This window comes from Camelina sativa, chromosome 15 (assembly GCF_000633955.1).
Source record: "Camelina sativa cultivar DH55 chromosome 15, Cs, whole genome shotgun sequence".
NCBI lineage: Eukaryota > Viridiplantae > Streptophyta > Magnoliopsida > Brassicales > Brassicaceae > Camelina > Camelina sativa.
The window spans coordinates 11,197,511-11,218,296 of NC_025699.1; the positions used below are offsets into that span (position 1 = coordinate 11,197,511).

The 20,786-nt window shown below is 39.4% G+C and overlaps 3 protein-coding genes and 1 pseudogene across 4 annotated transcripts; all 4 read left to right on the plus strand.

Annotated features, from left to right (window-relative positions):
- LOC104746420 (kinesin-like protein KIN-12F) lies at positions 58–6,289 on the plus strand. The gene is made up of 18 exons (XM_010467893.2): positions 58–372; positions 476–553; positions 684–809; positions 904–987; positions 1,086–1,211; positions 1,316–1,375; positions 1,470–1,523; positions 1,612–1,704; positions 1,873–1,968; positions 2,043–2,188; positions 2,321–2,470; positions 2,681–2,810; positions 2,905–3,354; positions 4,086–4,553; positions 4,656–4,751; positions 4,839–4,931; positions 5,022–5,780; positions 5,887–6,289. The coding sequence occupies exons 1-18, from the start codon at positions 178–180 to the stop codon at positions 6,067–6,069; spliced, it is 3,387 nt and encodes a 1,128-aa protein (XP_010466195.1). The 5' UTR covers positions 58–177; the 3' UTR covers positions 6,070–6,289.
- LOC104748358 lies at positions 6,698–7,751 on the plus strand. The gene is made up of 5 exons (XM_010470013.1): positions 6,698–6,715; positions 6,795–6,888; positions 6,979–7,148; positions 7,246–7,321; positions 7,414–7,751. The coding sequence occupies exons 1-5, from the start codon at positions 6,698–6,700 to the stop codon at positions 7,749–7,751; spliced, it is 696 nt and encodes a 231-aa protein (XP_010468315.1).
- LOC104746421 (geranylgeranyl pyrophosphate synthase 10, mitochondrial-like) lies at positions 8,483–9,554 on the plus strand. 2 transcript variants are annotated; one of them, XM_019236963.1, is made up of 2 exons: positions 8,483–9,143; positions 9,231–9,554. In XM_019236963.1, the coding sequence occupies exons 1-2, from the start codon at positions 8,483–8,485 to the stop codon at positions 9,551–9,553; spliced, it is 984 nt and encodes a 327-aa protein (XP_019092508.1). In that variant the 3' UTR covers position 9,554. The 2 variants fall into 2 exon arrangements, with proteins under 2 accessions (XP_019092508.1, XP_010466197.1); XM_010467895.1 differs by having other exon boundaries at positions 8,483–9,554.
- Positions 10,849–20,786, plus strand: part of LOC104746422 — a 10,241-nt pseudogene continuing 303 nt past the window's right edge.

Sequence of the window (20,786 nt, forward strand, 5' to 3'; positions counted from 1 at the left end):
TCAAAGTTTGAATCTTTAATTTTAGTGAATTCAAACAAAAATTTATCATTACTTTTTTTCATTTCCCTCTCCTTCAAATTTTGAATCTTTCACTCGTCTCTCTCTCTCTCTCCCATTCTCTCTTTCTCTCACGATCGCTGGATCTCGCAAGCTGCTGTGACATTATTTTGGGTAGCTATGGCAGACAATCGCTTCACCGGAGCCTTACCCACTTCCTCTAAATGGAGTTTTCTACCCAAATCCGTATCCGCCCATTTGAACCCTAGATCCGACATCGAAAACTTCCCTCCTCACGACCCAAACATCCACACTCCGCGAAATCGATCCGTCTCTAAATCATTCAATCGCCGAGGTGAAGTTTCATCGTCTCGGGTAAGTGAATTGAATTGTGTGATTCTTTTCTATGTTTCCCCTAATGGGTTCGAGTCTTGTTGATTCTTCTCAGTTGATTGAATTTTGTGTGATTCCTTTTCAGAGAAAGGGAGTGTCGGCAGTGAAACTTCGAAATGAAGTGGAAGAAGAAGAAGAAGAAGCCTCGAATCCACATGTAAAGGTTGGTTCTTTCTAATTTTGGAGAATCCTTTTGCTCGGATTTAAGGAAATTAAGAGCCTTTTGCTTTTCTTTCCTTATAAAAAAATTGGGGGGGTTCTAAGTTCTAACTCAATTTTTGTATATCAAAAAGGTTGTGGTGAGGATTAAACCTACAAAGGAGTATTGCTGGAAAGTTAAAAAAGTTTCCAATGATTCCTATTCTGTTCAGGATCGCCAGTTTACATTTGATTCTGTTCTCGACTCTATTCTAAATCAGGTTCCACTCTCTTTCTCACACACACAAAAATCAGGAGCTGTCTTTTATTGTATTGTGTTTGTCTGACTTGTTTATTACTTGTTGTTGATGCCAGGATGATGTGTTTCAACTAGTAGGTGTTCCTTTGGTTCGGGATGCATTATCAGGTTACAACACTAGTGTGTTATCTTATGGACAGGTATTGAATGATTGTTTTTTAGGAGCTACCTACTGAGACCAATTTGATCACCATACGAAGTTGTTGAAAATATTTCTCTTTTGTTGGATTCCTCTTAGAATGGAAGTGGCAAGACCTATACAATGTGGGGTCCTGCAGGTTCAATGCTTGAGGATCCATCTCCTAAAGGCGAGCAAGGACTCGCGCCTCGAATCTTTCAGTTGCTGTTTTCTGAAATCCAGAGAGTAAGTTATGCTTCTTACTATATTTCCTAAAAGGTTTTGTTTGATTGTGAGAGTTAGGATTGGTTGGTTAATGAATGAGCGTCACCCTTTTCCCAATTGTGCAGGAGAAGATGAAGTCCGCAGGAAAAGAAGTGAACTATCAGTGCCGTTGTTCCTTTCTTGAGGTATTTTCCAAACCCATATGAAGAAGGATTCTTTCTTTTGACAAAACATGCTTTTTGAATTTCCTGACTGAGTTTGTTCAATCGTTTCCTGCAGATATACAATGGACAAATCAGTGATTTGATCGATCAAACCCAGAGAAACCTTAAGGTTAGCTTCACTAGTATTCAGTTTTCTTCCCACTGCTAATCTTTGTTGAGTGTAATTTTTTATTATTATTTATTGTCTCATACGGCAGATAAAGGATGATACAAAGAATGGTATTTATGTCGACAAGTTGACCGAGGAATATGTAGATAGCTACGAGGATGTTGCTCAAATACTTATGAAGGTATCATGCCAGCTTCATCTATTAAGTGTTCAAGGTTATGAATATTATGTATAGCGTTTCACTATATCTTGGAAACCGCTATTTGCTTCTGTTGATGAAGTAATCATTTCTCCACTGATTCCAACTCTATATCTCATGTTCCGGTGTACACTTTCTTCTGCTTTTCAGGGCCTTTCAAGCAGAAAAGTTGGAGCAACTAGCACAAGTTTTCAAAGTTCTCGATCACACGTCATATTTTCTTTCATTGTCGAGTCTTGGAATAAGGTATACTTATTTTTTTGACTATCTTTGCGTATTCCAATCTGATGAGCGAATGATCAAATACTATCTGCGCACAGGGAGCCTCATCAAGATGTTTCAATACTACCAGAACAAGCAGGATCAACCTTGTTGATCTTGCTGGAGTGGGAACAAATGTACGTGACGCTACTAAACATTGTGTGGAGGAAGAAAAGTTTTTGAAGAAGTCTCTGTCTGAGCTCGGGTATATCTTTATGAACTCCCTGTGTTACTTTCATAGGTCTCAACTAAGAAATCAGCATCCAAAATAGGGAACAAAAATTAAACCACTTCATTAGTGTTCTATTAACATTTTCATTCTTAACTATTGTTGCAGCCATGTTGTAAACGCTCTGGCGAAAAACGTTCACCCTGGAATATCCGATCGCAGTCTTCATAAAACCTCATGCTTGACGCATTTATTGCAAGAATCTCTTGGTGGAAATTCAAAACTCACTATCCTGTGCAACATTTTTCCGAGCGACAAGTATTTTTCTTCACCTTGTTATCACTAATTAGTTAAATCTAAAGATAATAGCCTGATGGTACCAAGTACTAAGATTCAATCAATACTATGATCTTGTTAACATTCAAATTAATGCTAAATATGCTGAAAGAATAAAGCTCAAAACACTTAAGCATCTTAATGACAGGATGCACACTAGATGTACTAATAGAGCTCGTTTGTGTAACACAGAGACACAAAAAGAACGATGAGCACTCTTAGATTTGGTGAGCGGGCTAAAGCCATGGGAAACAAGCCAATGATAAATGAGATCTCGGAAGAAGATGTGAATGATTTGAGTGACCAGATTCGTCTGCTAAAAGTAATACCCTCTTCCACCAACACCATTGCCTTTTTTATCTTTCGGTTTTCGAAGTTGGATGTCATTCAAATATCATTTACAACCAATTTTGCAGGAAGAACTGACAAGAGCCAAAGCCGATATTTGTCATTCTGTTGGGAGTAAAAACGATTATTTTGGAGCTAAGAATGCACGTGAAAGCTTGAATCAACTAAGAGTCAGTCTTAACCGCTCTTTGATGCTGCCAAAAATTGATAATGACGAGGAAGAGATAACAGTTGATGAAGATGATGTAAAGGAACTGCATCAGCAGATCAAGTCCTTGCGTGGTTCATTCAACCAGAAACTAAAGAAGCTCCCTGTCAGCAGAGAGTCAGTCAGCTCTTCGTTTGTAACAGCATTCGACGAATCAGAGCTTATGGACGATGATATGGACGATGATGAGATTTGTTCAGAAGCTGAAGATAAAGGTTCTGGTGAATCTTTGAAAGAACATGACGAAGACAGTGCAGATACAGTTAATAAATTAAAGACAAAGGAATTTGCATTCGAAAACCGCATTTCAGTCATTCCCTGCCGTCAATCCTTAATCTTGCAAGAACCAATCCAGTCAGAGTCACCTAAAATCAGAGACTCTTTAAGGAAGAGCATAGCTCTCTCTTCATCATGTCTCCGGAATCAGAATAGCCTGGCGCAGAGCATAAAGTCCACCTGTTTTGCAGAGAGCCAACATATCAGATCATCTTTACGCGGAAGCACGATATTCGCAGGTTCTACAGAGTCTCTAGCTGCAAGTCTGCGGAGAGGCTTGGATATTATTGACAATCCGCTAAACCCTTCATCAAACCGATGCTCAGTTTCTTTGTCTTCTGANAAGAACTGACAAGAGCCAAAGCCGATATTTGTCATTCTGTTGGGAGTAAAAACGATTATTTTGGAGCTAAGAATGCACGTGAAAGCTTGAATCAACTAAGAGTCAGTCTTAACCGCTCTTTGATGCTGCCAAAAATTGATAATGACGAGGAAGAGATAACAGTTGATGAAGATGATGTAAAGGAACTGCATCAGCAGATCAAGTCCTTGCGTGGTTCATTCAACCAGAAACTAAAGAAGCTCCCTGTCAGCAGAGAGTCAGTCAGCTCTTCGTTTGTAACAGCATTCGACGAATCAGAGCTTATGGACGATGATATGGACGATGATGAGATTTGTTCAGAAGCTGAAGATAAAGGTTCTGGTGAATCTTTGAAAGAACATGACGAAGACAGTGCAGATACAGTTAATAAATTAAAGACAAAGGAATTTGCATTCGAAAACCGCATTTCAGTCATTCCCTGCCGTCAATCCTTAATCTTGCAAGAACCAATCCAGTCAGAGTCACCTAAAATCAGAGACTCTTTAAGGAAGAGCATAGCTCTCTCTTCATCATGTCTCCGGAATCAGAATAGCCTGGCGCAGAGCATAAAGTCCACCTGTTTTGCAGAGAGCCAACATATCAGATCATCTTTACGCGGAAGCACGATATTCGCAGGTTCTACAGAGTCTCTAGCTGCAAGTCTGCGGAGAGGCTTGGATATTATTGACAATCCGCTAAACCCTGCATCAAACCGATGCTCAGTTTCTTTGTCTTCTGATAATTTGACCATGCAACCTCCTACAGAGATACTACAGGATGATAAATCTTTAACAGATGATCGACTACCTCTGTCGCCACTCTGTTCTTCCTGCAGACTTTGCAGCTCCAAATTATCAAGTGTAGTTGAGGGAGTAAGTATAACAAGTGATATAGCATAGAAAGTATGTTTTATAGATTTTAATTAAAATGACAGCTATCCTGAAGCTAACATTGTTGGATTCATTATGAATCAGGATGGATATCATATGGAGGGGGTTATTGAGAAGCAGCAAAAGCTTGAAAAATTGTGCATAGAGCAAGCAGCCAAGATTGAACAGCTAACGCGCCTGGTAACCCAATTTCTGTGTCTAATGTCTATTGAAAACTTGAATAACACATATGGTTAAGCAGTCTGGTTACTAAATTATCTTTTTCAGGTAGAGCAACACAAACTTCAAACTGAGGATGAAACAGAAGAACTTGTGGGAGCAAGTAATGGAGAACGACTTCCTTCTGCAAATGAAAACCAGGTTGGTACTTACTTCAGCTTACTCTGACCATATCTATAGTGGAAAAATATGAGAGATTGTAACATATATCCCAATTAAATGGTTCTGCAGCATCTCAGCTGTACTGATGTTGTTGAGAGTGGCCAAGCAGAAGTCATAAATGAAAAATATGACGTAAAACAAATCCCGGATGACGACTCCAAAAAGACAGACTTTGATATTGGCGAGAAGGAGGCATTACTCAAAGAAATTGAAGATCTGAAAGCCAAGTTGCAGACGCCTGTAACCATGTCCACTGACAAACTGAGGTCATCTCTGTTGGCTCGTTCATTTCAACTCCGCAACAAGACTTCTGAAAAAGATATAGAAGAAGAAAGACTCAAGTGCACAGAAATGGAAAGCGAGTGGATATCATTGACCAATGAACTCAGAATTGAGATTGAAACTCAACGTACGCGTGCAGAGAAAGCTGAAGCACAGCTTAAACAAGAGAAACTATCTTCTGAGGAGTTAGAGGATGCACTTCGAAGATCTGTTCTAGGTCATGCCAGGTTTGTTGAACACTACACAGAGCTACAAGAGAAGTACAACGACTTAGGATCAAAGCATAAAGCAACAGTGGAATGGATAACAGAGTTGAAGAAGGCAGTAGCAAAGGCTGGAAAAAAGGGTTGCGGTTCTCGTTTCGCGAAGTCACTTGCTACTGAGCTCTCAGCTCTTAGAGTAGAAAGAGAACGAGAAAGGGATTTGTTGAAGAGAGAAAACGTAAGCCTCAAGATTCAACTAAGGAATACTGCTGAAGCTGTTCATACTGCTGGAGAAGTTCTTGTTAGACTCAGAGAAGCCGAACAATCAGCATCAGCTGCTGAGGTAACAAAACAAAGTTTTCAAATTCTAATTGATGAAAACCATGGTTTGTGAGTGTGACATTGTTTTCTGAGTTTTGGCCTCCCACTATGAACATATTTGGTTGTAGGAAAAGTTCAATGAAGCAGAAGAAGAAAACGAGAAGCTAAAGAAGAAAATGGAAAAGTTGAAGAGGAGACACAAGTTGGAAGTGGCAACAATAAAAAAGAATCTAAAGCAAAACACGTTACCAGAATCTGCATTGCAGCCACTAAATCAGAAGAGCTCAGCTATCGAGGACGAAGGAATGTAGAAACATATACCACAGTGCATAACTTGAAGACCCTTCTTGGATCTGATTGGTATATACACACACACCTTTGTTCTGCTTATTTTTCCACTTGGTGCTAATAATAGTATTCTGATGTCCTTTTTTTCACAAGGCAATTTGGTTTTGGCTTTTTCCCCGTTGAATTATTTGTTCCACTGTATTTGATTTGAATAATCTTGTTTGTGGCGTGCAGACTTGGTAATTCATTTTTTTTATTTGTTCATCTTGCAAATCCAAAAGAAAATCTTATGAGATATAAGACTTTGATTGACGAGAATCCTCTTTTGCCAAATCGACGGTGGCTTACTTTTTGTTAAAATAAAATCCGCTTGGCTCACCTAAAAACAAAAAAAGAAAACTCACATGATGTATGAGTGCCGTAGTGGTAAAGAAATTGGAAAGTTTTTGTGTATATGGAATATTTCTAGTTATGATTTTATATACGATTACTAAGCTAAAAGGCAATAAATCTCTACATTATGGAAACAAAAAAATATACGGACAAATAAAAGAGGAAACTAGAATCATAGAAGCTAATTCAAGCTCATCTAATCTAAGTTGTTCCAATTATCATCTAAGCATTACACAGCTCTAGAAGAAACTCAGAACGATGCAGGCTACTCCATTGGTAAGTAATTCTCTGTTTTAATACATCTTTTTCCAATAAATAATCTATATTTTTCTTGATCCTCCTCTAATATTTCCAGGGTAACTTTATGAAACAGACATGTGTTTTTGCTGTGAATATTGGACTCAAAGGTTATGAAAAGATGTTAAATAAAATCTACAAGGGCATTGGAGGTAATTAAAGAACTTTGAGCCTTGAAGATTTTCTTGTCAAATACACAAGACTAATTAAAACTGTGTTTGTCATTCTCTGAAACATGAAAGGTTTAAAGCTCGATGTGTCAGACTGGTTGGTATATCTACGGGGAGAAGTTGATCCTATCGTATTCATTAAGAAATTGTATGTAGCGAGAAGGTACGTTGAGCTTTTCCGAATTGATTATGGATATGAAGAGGATCCACAAGGAACCCGGAGACCAAATTCCCACTTCATGGTTTGTTATATTTCTCACAACTTCTTTCCTTTTTCACTGCTTCCAGTACTTATCAATGGTTTTAAATTTAACATTGTGTGTTTTTTGGCTTCTCTAGAGATGTCGCTTCGAGATAAACACATTAGAAATAAGTTGGTATAAGAAAATCATGGGAGCTTTGAAGACCATCCAAGGTTCAGTATTTTTCTCTAGCTAGATCATCAATTTTTGGACAAAAATGTTTTAGGTTTTTGTTTAGTTTTGATTCATGTGGGTTTGGTTTCAGGTGTATCTTTTACCTTAGACGCACAACCTGCAGCTATGGGATCTCCTCCGATGGCATACTTATGTGGGAACATTGAAATTGGAGTGCTCATGAAGATGCTCGTGAAGACAGGGATTGAACTGTCGGCAATGGAATATGGCGTCGAGTATAAAGATGCAAACTTAAACCCACCTCCACCTCCCAAGAAACTTGAGGCTCCTCCTGCAAACGGAACTGAGACACAGCCCGCAAAAGACACGGTGCCTCCTACACTTAAGGTTGATAGTACATCATTAACGGAGCACAAACAAGTCATATACAAGAAGCCTCGTGGTTTTAGACGGTTATTTTGTAAATAAAATCATGTCGTCATTAAAACCATATAGTATCATTGTTTTGGAGACCAAAGAAAGGATCTTAAAATAACACGTTTGAGGGCAATTATTTTTAATTTTGTAGATGATGTTTAATACGAAAGAAGAAAAAATAATGTTATCGTGCAAGCAGCCAGCTCACAACGTGACTCGACGTTTATTTATAACATATTCACTTTTGCTCGCTTGGCAATGAAATGAGTTTGTTATTATTTTTTGTTGTCTCGTTTGAGTGCAATTATTCTTAATTATATTTGTAGATAATGCTTGATTCGAAAGAAAGAAAAATAATGTTTTCATACATGTAACGATCACGTGTTAACTGTTATAGTAGTAATGCAAATGAAACTAACGATTTGTTTAGATTAGTTCTCAATTTAAGTCGATCGTCAATCACATGGGAGTAGTAAATGATAGTTCTGATTCTTTTTCTCGTATATAGAAACGTGATCATTGAGCAAAATTAAAGTGACGTATGTAGAACACATGTTATCTTGCAAGCAGCCAGCTTTCCAGACGTGACTCGACGCTATTGTGAAATCATATTACGTACAACTTAAAACAACAGATAGGCATGGTGGTTTAGCGTTGAGAATTTACTACTTAATAGGCGTACGATTAATTAATTTATTTTATTAAGTAAACCCTACATTCTCTCATTATAAATATACCAGCAGTCCAAGTTTTTTCCAAAAATCAAACCAAGATAGCCAAATATGGATACTCGAGAAGCTCTTGTTTACACTCTCATCTCCTTCTTCTTCTCTCTCCAACTCTTGTTCTGGAGATTCCGGCCACGTTACACTGAAGTTACGTCTACGTTGAGGCTGAACCGCCACCTTAACATCCGCGGCGCCCGTCTGACTTCTCCCAAGAGCTATAAGTTTGAGTTCATGTCTTATATGGCCAATAAGGCTAAGTCCGTCAATAAAGCACTAGAAGAGGCCGTTCCTTTCCGCGAGCCAGTACTCAAGATCCATGAGGCTATGAGGTATACGCTTCTCTCGGATGGCAAACGTGTAAGACCAATGCTTTGCTTAGCTGCATGCGAGCTCGTGGGTGGACATGAGTCAACCGCAATGGCCGCTGCATGTGGGGTTGAGATGCTCCACGCATCGTCTCTCATCCTAGACGACCTCCCTTGCATGGACGACGACAGCCTCCGCCGTGGGAAACCCACTAACCATATAGTCTTTGGAGAAGGTATAGCCATATTAGCTTCTGATGCGCTCATAGCTTTGGCTGTCCAAAAGGCCGCGACATCAACCTTAATGGACGTACCTCCAGAGAGGGTTCTCAGGGCCGTTCAGGAGATGGTGAAAGCAGTGGGGACGGAGGGGCTTGTTGCAGGTCAAGCGGCGGATTTGGCTGGAGAAGGTATGAGCTTTGATAATAACGAAGTGGGATTAGAGCATCTTGAGTTTATACATATTCATAAAACGGCAGCGTTGCTTGAAGCGGCAGCTGTCACGGGAGCTATAATGGGAGGTGGGTCGGATGAAGAAATAGAGAAGCTTAGGAGTTACGCAAGATGCATTGGGTTGATGTTTCAGGTGGTGGATGATGTGCTTGATGTGACCAAGTCATCGGAGGAGTTGGGAAAGACTGCAGGTAAAGATTTGATCGCCGGAAAGCTAACGTACCCAAGACTGATGGGAATGGAAAAATCGAGGGAATATGCAGAGAGATTGAACAGAGAAGCTCGGGAACATCTTCAAGGGTTTGATTTAGACAAGGTGGCTCCTTTGTTGTCTCTCGCTGATTACATTCTCAACAGACAAAACTGACACTATTGCTCAACAAAAGCTTAACAACCAAAATATGTGTCCAATGAAAAGTATAATAACAAGAATTAAAAAAAATGCAATAAAACACACGAGACCCGTATACAAACTTAGGCCTCATATTCTACTTAATGGCTAACGGTCTTCACTTGTCCCTTTGGATGCAATCACTAAAGCAGGATATATTGGGGTTTCCATCAATTTGTATTTTGTACTATATATTTGGCATACAATAATTCTGAAAGCTCTATATGCACATGCTAAACTAGTTGAAACTATTGCTGCAAATGGATGCGAAAAATAAAAAAAAAAATGGGTTGAACAAAACTGGATTGAATAATATTCAACTCATTCATCTCCAAAATTGTAGTTGAACAAGTTGAAGATTTTTGCTGTAGGATTAGTTTATTTTTTCAATTTTTTGAGTTGAACAGGCTGAATAATTTTTTCCAACCTCCTTCAATCTTTACAATACAAATAGTGAAAATTGGTTGAATAATTTTTTCAACCTGTTCAATCTCTTAAACTAAAAATAAAGAGAGAAATAATACAAATTACAGATTTTTCTTATTTTTGATTTGAGTTGTTGATGCTACTTTTTTTGTCAATGAACTTTCCAGTTTCGGAGATTGTTAATGAGAGATCTTGAGGGAACATGTGAATGTTAACCACTTCGAACTTATTATAACTGATTATATATTTGATTAGTACTTTATTATTATTTTTTTGGTCAACTACAGTACTTTAGTAGTAACAATTAATGGATTAAGCTTTGTTTAATATTTTACTTAAATTCATGTTTGAATTACACTCCTTTATTGTTTTCCTCAATTATTCTATTACAACATAAATATCAAACGGAATTAAAAATATTTTGTCTTTTGCGTTTTGCATAATTGCATACAATAATTGCTAAGAAAACAGAGAGAAAATTAGTCTTTTTTTGATTAAAGCTCACATGTTAAGTAGTAAATGCAACGGTAATTATATGCATTTACATACTAGCTAGCGAAACATGAGAGTAGTTAATGACATTTTTGTTTTTCCCTTATAATAATGTTAGCGTGCTAGCCAACAGTTTTGTAAACGCTCCCAACGTGCCCCGGCGCTATGAATCCATATATGATCCATATGATAATATACAACTTACAACGAGAGTAAGCTGTTTTCATTGTGTTTTACGTAATTCAGTTGCTTCAAAAATCAATAACTGTGATTTATTGACTAATTTAGTAAGCTCGTCCACTATAAATATGGTATCAACATTGCGATTAAGAACGAACAAACCAAAGCCAAAGATGGAAAATAAAGAAGCACTTGTTTACACTTTCATCTCCATCTTCATCTCTCTTCACTTCTTGTTTTGGAGATTTATAAGGCCGCGTTTCAATGTCGGCCAGACCCGCCACCTTGATCTGCCAAGCCACACCCCGATTGTTGAAGGCTATGAATCTGAAAAGTTCTTGTCGTACATGATCCGTAAATCTAAGCTTGTCAATCAGGCACTAGACGAGGCTGTTCCACTCTGCCAGCCGCCAGTAATGAAGATCCGTGAGGCCATGAGGTACACGCTATTCTCGGGCGGGAAACGCATAAGGCCAATGCTTTGTCTGGCTGCATGCGAGCTCGTGGGTGGGAAAGAGTCAACCGCAATGCCTGCCGCATGTGCGATTGAGATGATCCATGCTTCATCACTCATCCAAGACGATCTACCTTGTATGGACAATGACAGCCTCCGCCGCGGAAAACCCACAAATCATAAAGTCTTCGGCGAAAATATAGCCATCTTGGCAGTTGATGCGTTCATAGCTTTGGCCATCAAGCACACTGTGGAATCCACCTCTTTGGACGTTCATCCAAAGAGAGTTCTCCGAGCCGTTCTAGAGATGGCGAAAGGCATTGGAACGGAAGGGCTCGTTGCTGGTCAAGCGGCGGATTTGGCTGGAGAAGGAATGAGCTTCGATAATAGTGAAGTGGGTTTAAAGCATCTTGAGTTTATACATATTCATAAAACGGCCACGTTGCTTGAAGCGGCAGCTGTTATGGGAGGTATAGTGGGAGGTGGGCCAGATGAAGAAGTCGAAAGCCTTAGGAGTTAAGCGAGATGCGTTGGGTTGATGTTTCAGGTGGTGGATGATGTGCTTGATGTGACCAAGTCTTATCAAGTTGATGGGAGTGGAGAAGTCGAGAGAATATGCTGACAAGTTGAACAGAGAAGCTCGGGAACATCTTAAAACGTTTGATTCAGACAAGGCAGCTCCATTGCTGTTTCTTGCTGATTACGTTGTCAATAGACAAAACTGACGTGTGTGTTAAAACTCCTTTTATTTATTGTTTCCTATTACAGCATCGATGTAATCTAATAAACCGAGCAAACCAAATTAGTTCATGTAAACCATTGAAATTTAATTTGGTTTAGTTTTTGGTTAAAGATAACCGAAATAAGTCGTCTTCTTCGTATTAGATTATTTAAAATAATTACAATGTGTAAATCTAATTTTTGTTATTTTATTTTCATATTACTTATGAAAATAAATAATATGATAATAAATTATTTATAAAAAAAATACTTTTTTCACATTTAGATCCACTACAAGAAAATAGTGATGTTACAACGTTGAAAAATGTATATCTGTATACATAATTATAAATGTTTATATATTGTTAATATAACTTAAATAAATGTATTTTTCTTATTTTTGTTTATAATTTATAATTTTATTTTTATTTTTCTAACATAATTGTACATAATGTTATATATATAATATTTTATGTTGTAAACGCCTAAACCGCCTAAAAACCGTCTAGGTCCCGATTAGGCGTTCTAGGCGCTAGGTGCTAGGTCACTGCCCAGATACCGCCTAGCGCTTTCTTGAACACTGATCAAATCTAACACTTTACATTTTTCTTTCATCTCAGACAAAAACGAAAATGATTAAGTTGACATTTTTATCATTGTTGAGGCAATTCTTATCACTGTTGAAGCTATTCTTGTCTTTCTATAGTTTCCTAAAGCTATTCTTGTCTTTCTACAGTAATAGTGATGTTACAACATTGAAAAATATTGCAATAACTAGATATTCACCCGCGATACACCGCGATGCTATTTTTTAATAAAATTAAAATGTTATTTGTTTTTAGATTAACAATATATATAACTAATATAATTTGTATTATTTTAAATGTACAACTTTACAAATATATATATATATATATATATATATATTAGTTAGTATAGAAAGTCTTTTGTTTGAGGTTAATTATTTTATATTATAGGAACTATAACATACAACTAAATAAGTAGCTAGTGATTTATAGAAGAAAAATATTGTGTGTGTTTATAGAATTAATTCATATTATTTTGTAAAATTGGAAACTTAATATAATTAAATTAATCATAAATAAAATACTTAATGTTAAAGGGAGTGGTTCCTATTGTTTTGAAAATTTTATTAGGATGGAAAATCTTGTTTTCCAAAATTGAAATTTAATATTAATTAATTAAATTAAAAAATAATAATTAATGTCAATGGTATGCTTGTAAATAGGTATGAACTTCATGATTTATTTCATAAATATCTCCAAAAATGTATATAAATTCAACATATTATTGCAAATCATGATGTTGCAACATAATTAACACATATTTTATATTTTTTCTGTTTGAGCATTGCAAATTCGTAATTTTTGCACATTTTTTTCTTATTTGTTGCAAAATTTACAATAAATTGACTTATTACTATATATGTCGTATTAATGCAACATTACTATTGTAGTTAATTTGTCTTATAGTTATGATGTATATTGCGGATATATCTCTCTACATTATGATAAGGCTTATGGTTTATTGTGATAAAGGTTATAAGCCTAAGTTTTAGCTCTTTGTGTTTATCTTACTCATCTTTGTATCTTGTATAAATACCCAAGTTGGGACTTTCAATAAAGCAAGTCAGTTCAATACCCAATTCTACATGGTATCAGAGCCAAAATCAGTCTAAAAAAAAAAAACTCTCTTTTTCTTCGTTTATTTCGATTCTCTTGTTCTTTCTCAGTTTCAAATCTTTCTCTGTTTTGTACTTTCTTGCGTGACAAGAAAATCATGAGTGATAATGAAGTTCCTGTTACCGGTGCCGTTGTTGCTCAAACTGACTCAAAGACCGTTGTCTCTCCGTACACGTTGTCAAGTTCTGACAACCCATGTGCTATGATTACCTCGGTATTGTTAACCGAAGATAATTACATCCAGTGGTCAGAAGAGATGTTGAATGCTCTTCAAGCCAAACGCAAGACTGGATTCATCAGCGGTGCTATTCCCAGGCCTTCTAATGATAGTCCTGATCTTGATAACTGGAAAACGGTGAATTCTATGATCATCGGTTGGATCCGGTCGTCAATTGAACCTAAATTGAAAGCGACCGTGACTTTTGTTTCCAGTGCACAAGATTTGTGGGAAGACCTGCAACATCGTTTCTCTGTTGGTAATAAGGTGCATGTTCACCAAATCAAAGCTAAACTTGCTTCGTGTAAGCAAGAAGGTCAGTCTGTTATGGAGTATTATGGAAGATTGTGCAATCTTTGGGACGAGTTGAAGAATTATCGTGTGAGTCCCGTTTGTCCTTGTGGAGTTACCTTGTCCGCTATTGTGACAGAAAGAGATGAAGAGAAACTTCATCAGTTTGTGATGGGGTTGGACGATTCAAGATTTGGTGGTCTGTGCACTACACTTATTGGTATGGATCCTCTCCCTAGTCTTGCTGTGGCTTACTCCAAAGTGATTCGTGAAGAACAGAGGATGTCCTCTGCTCGTCTTCAACAACAGAATCATGATGCTGTCGGTTTTGTGGCCCGTGGTGACACTCATGAGCAGTCCTCGCTTCGGTCTGATCAAACTGTTTCTATTCTGGGGAAGCCTCGTTCTTGCAATCATTGTGGTCGTACCAGACATGAACAGAAGGATTGCTGGCAGCTTGTCGGTTTTCCTGATTGGTGGATGGAACGTAATGCACAAGGTAACAGTGGTGGTCGTGGTTCTTCTGGTCGAGGTAGAGGAGGTTGTGGTTCCATGGTTAATGGAGGAGGAAGAGGACGTGGGCAACCTGTGACTGCTCATGCGACTAGTTCCAATTCCTCTGTTTTTCCTTCTTTTACATCCGATCAGTTGAAGGTCTTGACTCAGATGATTCAAGAAAAATCAGTCAGCGGTAGTTCTGAAAAATTGTCTGGTAAGCTTGAACTTGGTGATATTATTTTGGACACAGGAGCATCTCACCATATGACTGGGAGATTCTCTTTATTGACCAATGTTGTGTCTGTTCCGACGTGTTCGGTCAGTTTTGCCGATGGTAGCAACACGTTTGCTACAAGTGTGGGTGTTTTATTTCTTACGGCCAAAGTCTCGTTGACGAATGTTCTTTATGTTCCTTCTTTAAACTGCACTTTAATCTCCGTCTCTCAGATTTTGAAACAAACCAAGTGTTTTGCTACATTCACTGATACAATTTGTTTCCTTCAGGACCGTTTTTCGAAGACTCTGATTGGAAGCGGTGAAGAGCGTAACGGTGTGTACTATCTTACGGATGTGGTTCCAACAACGATACATTCAGCAACGGTTTCGCTTGATAGAGCTTTGTGGCATCGTCGTTTAGGACATCCGAGTTTTTCAGTGCTTTCTTCTCTACATTTGTTTTCTCAGTCTTCTTCCGCTGTTGGTTTTGACTCATGTGATGTTTGCTTTCGTGCTAAACAAACTCGAGAAGTTTTTCCAGAAAGTATTAATAAAACTCAAGAGTGTTTTTCATTAATCCATTGTGATGTTTGGGGTCCATATCGTGTTCCCTCTTCTTGTGGTGCAGTTTACTTTCTTACAATTGTTGATGACTATTCTAGAGCAGTTTGGACTTACTTGTTACTTGAGAAATCCGAAGTGAGACGTGTTCTTACCAATTTCATTACGTAAGCTCAGAAACAGTTTGACAAAGCAATAAAGATTGTTCGCAGTGATAATGGTACAGAGTTCATGTGTTTGTCATCTTATTTTCGTGAGACTGGCATTGTTCATCAGACTTCTTGCGTTGGCACTCCACAACAAAATGGGAGAGTGGAGCGTAAACACAGGCATATACTTAATGTCTCTCGAGCATTGCTTTTTCAAGCTACATTGCCAATCAAGTTTTGGGGAGAGGCAGTGTTGACAGCTGCGTATTTGATAAATCGGACTCCTTCTTCCATTCATAAAGGACTTACTCCGTATGAACTTCTTTATGGCTGTAAGCCAGACTACTCTCAGCTTCGTGTTTTTGGCTGTGCTTGTTATACTCATCGTGTCACTCGTGACAAGGATAAGTTCGGTGAACGAAGTCGTTTGTGCGTATTTCTTGGTTATCCTTTTGGTAAAAAGGGATGGAAAGTTTATGATATGGAGCGTGACGAGTTTGTTATTTCTCGTGATGTTGTCTTTTGTGAGGATTCGTTTCCTTTCTCCGCTGCACAACCTTCATCTTTGTTCTCTCCATCGACTGTTCCTATTGATGATGACTGGTTGGTTGTTCCTCCATCTTCTACCGCTTCGCCTATTCCGGACAGGGGGAGTGATTCTGTATCATCGCCTGTTATTGACAGGGGGAGTCTTCCTTCTTCAAGTGAGACCTCCTCTGTTTCTCCTCCTGTTGACTCCTCTGTTCCGACTCAAGCAGTCACTCCGCCAAGTGATGTTGATTCTGGTTCCATTAGTGTTGACATTTCTGCTACAGCTCCGCATCGTAAAAGCTCACGACAACCTACTCCGTCCGTTCGTTTGCAGGACTATGTTCTTTACCACATCATTAGTACACCCGTTTACGCTCTTAATGTTGTCACTGCTTCCTCCGAGTCTTCGTCTTCGGTTCAAGGTATGTGTTTCTCTCCACTATCAGCTTTTATTCCCGATGATAAGTTTTCTGCAGGTCATCGGGTTTATTTGGCTACTATTGTTTCTAATGTGGAGCCAAAGCACTTCAAAGAGGCTGCTCGGTTCAAAGTTTGGACTGATGCTATGACTAAGGAGGTCGATGCTCTTGAAATTCACCGCACTTGGGATTTTGTTGATCTGCCTCCCAACAAAGTTGCGATTGGTTGTCAATGGGTTTACAAAACAAAGTATCATGCGGATGGCTCGTTAGAACGTTATAAGGCTCGCTTGGTGGCTCTTGGTAATAATCAGGTTGAGGGTGAAGACTACCATGACACATTTGCTTCGGTTGTTCGTATGACCACAGTTCGGACTCTTTTGCGTTTGGTGGCTCCAAATCAATGGGAGGTGTATCAGATGGATGTTAATAATGCCTTCCTTCATGGTGATCTTGATGAAGAGGTTTACATGAAGCTTCCTCCGGGTTTTCGTCACACTCATCCTGGTAAAGTATGTCGTCTTCGCAAGTTTCTTTATGGTTTAAAGCAGGCTCCACGTTGTTGGTTTAAGAAGCTGTCTGATTCTTTGCTTTGATTCGGTTTTATTCAATCCTATGATGACTACTCTCTGTTCTCCTATTCTCGTGATGCTGCTGAACTTCATGTCCTAGTATATGTCGACGATCTTGTTATTTGTGGAAATCATATCTCTATGCTTCGTCAGTTTAAGGACTATTTGAGTCGTTGCTTCTCTATGAAGGATTTGGGCAAGCTCAAATATTTTCTAGGCATTGAAGTAAGTCGATCACCGGAGGGTATATTTCTTTCTCAACGGAAATATGCACTGGATATTGTTGCTGACACTGCTTTGGATGGCTCTCGTTCTGCTTTTACGCCTCTTGAACAGAATCATGGTCTTGCTAAGGACGATGGTCCTCTGCTTCTTGATCCTAAGCCATACCGTCGTCTTATTGGTCGTTTATTGTATCTTCTCCATACTCGACCTGAGTTGTGTTACTCGGTGCATGTCTTGGCTCAGTTCATGAAGACTCCGCGTGCGGCTCACTGGGAAGCTGCTTTGCGTGTTGTCCGGTTTCTCAAAGGTGTTCCTGCTCTCGGTATTCTTCTCAAGCCTGATAAAGACCTGCAACTGACTGTTTATTGTGATTCGGATTGGTCTTCTTGTCCACTAACACGACGTTCTCTGAGTGCTTATGTCGTGTTCTTGGGTACTTCTCCTATCTCATAGAAGACTAAGAAGCAGGAAACTGTGTCTCATTCATCTGCTGAGGCCGAGTACAGGGCTATGGCTGTTGCTTTAAAAGAAATTAAGTGGTTGCGTAAGTTGTTAAAAGGATTGGGTGTCGATCTGTCTACTCCTGCTCGTCTATTTTGCAATAGTAAGGCTGCGATTCACATAGCTACTAATCCAGTTTTCCATGAGCGTACTAAGCACATTGAGAATGATTGTCACGCTGTGCGGGACTCTTATCGAGATGGTGTTATTACATTGCAACATGTGCGTACTGATGAACAACTGGCGGATATTTTCACTAAGGCATTGGGGCGGGATCAGTTTCACTATATCTTGTCCAAGTTGGGTGTTCTTGACTCTCACACTCCAACGTGAGGGGGAGTATTGCGGATATATCTCTCTACATTATGATAAGGCTTATGGTTTATTGTGATAAAGGTTATAAGCCTAAGTTTTAGCTCTTTGTGTTTATCTTACTCATCTTTGTATCTTGTATAAATACCCAAGTTGGGACTTTCAATAAACCAAGTCAGTTCAATACCCAATTCTACAATGTATATTTGTCTTATAGTCATATACAAGAAGCCTCGTGGTTTTAGACGGTTATTTTGTAAATAAAATCATGTCGTCATTAGAACCATAGTATCATTGTTTTGGAGACCAAAGAAAGGATCATTAAATAACACGTTTGAGTGCAATTATTTTTAATTTGTAGATGACGTTTAAATAAGTAAGAAGATAAATACTAATGTTTAATACGAAAGAAGAAATATATATAGAACAAACGTTATCGTGCAAGCAGCCAACTTTCTTACTCCCCAACGTGACTCGACGCTGATATATATAACATATTCACTTTTTGCTCGCTTGGCAATGAAATGGGTTTGTTTATTACTTATTAGTACTATTTTTTAGTGCCTCGTTTGAGTGCAATTAGTTTTAATTATGTTTGTAGATAATGTTTGGTTTGAAAAGAAAGAAATATAATGTTTTCATACATAACGATCACATGTTAAGTATGTAAAGTAGTAATGCATTTGTTTAGATTAGTTCTCAATTTCAGTCAGTCACAAGGGAGTAATAAATGATAATTTTGATTATTTTCTCATTGTGATTATAATAGTGCAACTATGTTGTTTGAGATTTGACCAAAAGTGTATGTAGAACACATGTTATCGGGCAAGCAGCGAGCTTTCCGAAGGTGACTTGACGCTATTATAGATGAACTCATATTAATTACAACTTAAAACGACAGATAAGCATATGGTCTCGCGTTGTGTTATACGTAAAATTAAACCCTAATACATACGCGTACGATTAATTTATTCATTAAACCCCAAACTCATTCACCATATAAATATGTTATCAGCATTCTGTTGTACCCACGATCTACCATCTCGGGCAATAGGCAAGAGGGCCTAAGTCAGGCTTGCCTAATGGGCCGAGGAGGTGTTATTGATCGGCCCATCAGGCCCGGAGAAAGGAAGGGAGCACGGAGACGTTTCGTGCTCGACAGCTCGCAGCTCGGGCCCGGTCAAAGATTCCCGCATTTAAGAGGGTTAATTAGGCTGCGCGGATCGCGCACTATTAATTCCGTATTAATTGAGTAGTAAATGGGTCGGTATAAATATGTAAGGGGGAGGTCATTTGTAAAGGATCCCGAGATTTTTTTCCAGAAAAAGGCAATACAAATTCAAATTCTAAAACTCTTATTATTTTAGTTCGGAACTGTTTACGGCGACAAGCTCCTCCACAATTAAAATCACTTCGGAAGGAGAAGCATATTCTCTGTTCTCACATTTGGCGCTAGAAGGAGGGGAGTTATCGCCTGACTCTCACCAGTTCCGACTTCATACGCAAGTTCATTCCACACAACCACCGCTATGGCAGCCAGCTCTCCCGATCAGGCATCCTTGGAGGTGATCCAGAAGCTCCTGCAGGACTTGTCCGAGAAGTCCGACCGTCAGCAAGCCGCCTCCGCCGCTCTTACTGAACGTTTCGACAATTTGGAGGGGCAGATTTCCACTCGTTTGGAGGAAGTCACGACGTCCGTAGCCGATCTCTCGGCCTCCCACCGCGCCTACGCCGACCGGGTCGACCTCCTGTCCTCCGACCAAAACCCGCGTCGACGCGCTTTGGATTTCTCCGGTGTGACACCACCTTCCACCTCGCAAGTAGCAGCAACAAATGTCACTCCGGGAGATTCGTTCCCACCTCAAACCAACACACAAACAGCGCTACCGCTGGCCGGCGATGTTCGCACACCGGTTCAGCCTGGCGTCGTCCGATCTTCCGAGGTCCCAGTCCGTCTTCCTCTCCCCGTAGATGGAAACACTTCGGCTGCGGGATATACTGTCAATCCCGAGATCTTCCGCATGCAGAGCGAAATTCGGGACATGCGGTCTGTGATGCATAGTGCAACCACCTCAGCTCCGGATATATTCCGAGTGATCGAGGAGTCGAGGCGAACTCCTTTTTCCGACCAAATAGCCCGAGTCCGCATCAAGGACACTGGCAAAATTAAGTTCTCGAGCTACGAAGGAAAAGGAGATCCGACCAATCACCTCAAGACTTTCTTGCTGACAGCTAGCCGGGTGGACCTCGAGCCCCATGAAGCAGACGCTGGGTACTGCAAGCTGTTCGCAGAAACATTTAGTGGACCGGTACTGCTTTGGTTAGCATCCTTAGCAGCTGGCTCCATAACAAACTTTACCGGGCTGTCGACCTCGTTCGTGAAGCAGTATTCTAGCCTAATCGAAACTGCGGTGACGGATGCTCAGCTTTGGAACTTAAGCCAAAAGGCTGGAGAGTCCCTTCGGTCTTACATAACAAAGTTCAAGGAGATCCAGGTCAAAATTCCTGGACTTTCGGACTCCACAGCCCTGGCCGCGCTTAAGAACTGCCTCTGGCACGAATCTCGCTTCCGCGAAGAGTTGTCCGTGAATNCGAGGTCCCGAAAAATCCAGTTCGGAAGCAGCTAAAAGGTGACCTCACTGAGTCCATTTTCATCAATGGCAAGTTCCTGGATCAAGAAATCAAAATCGGAGTAGGATTGGATAGCGAGCTCCGTGCCGCCCTGATAACCTTCCTGAAAGA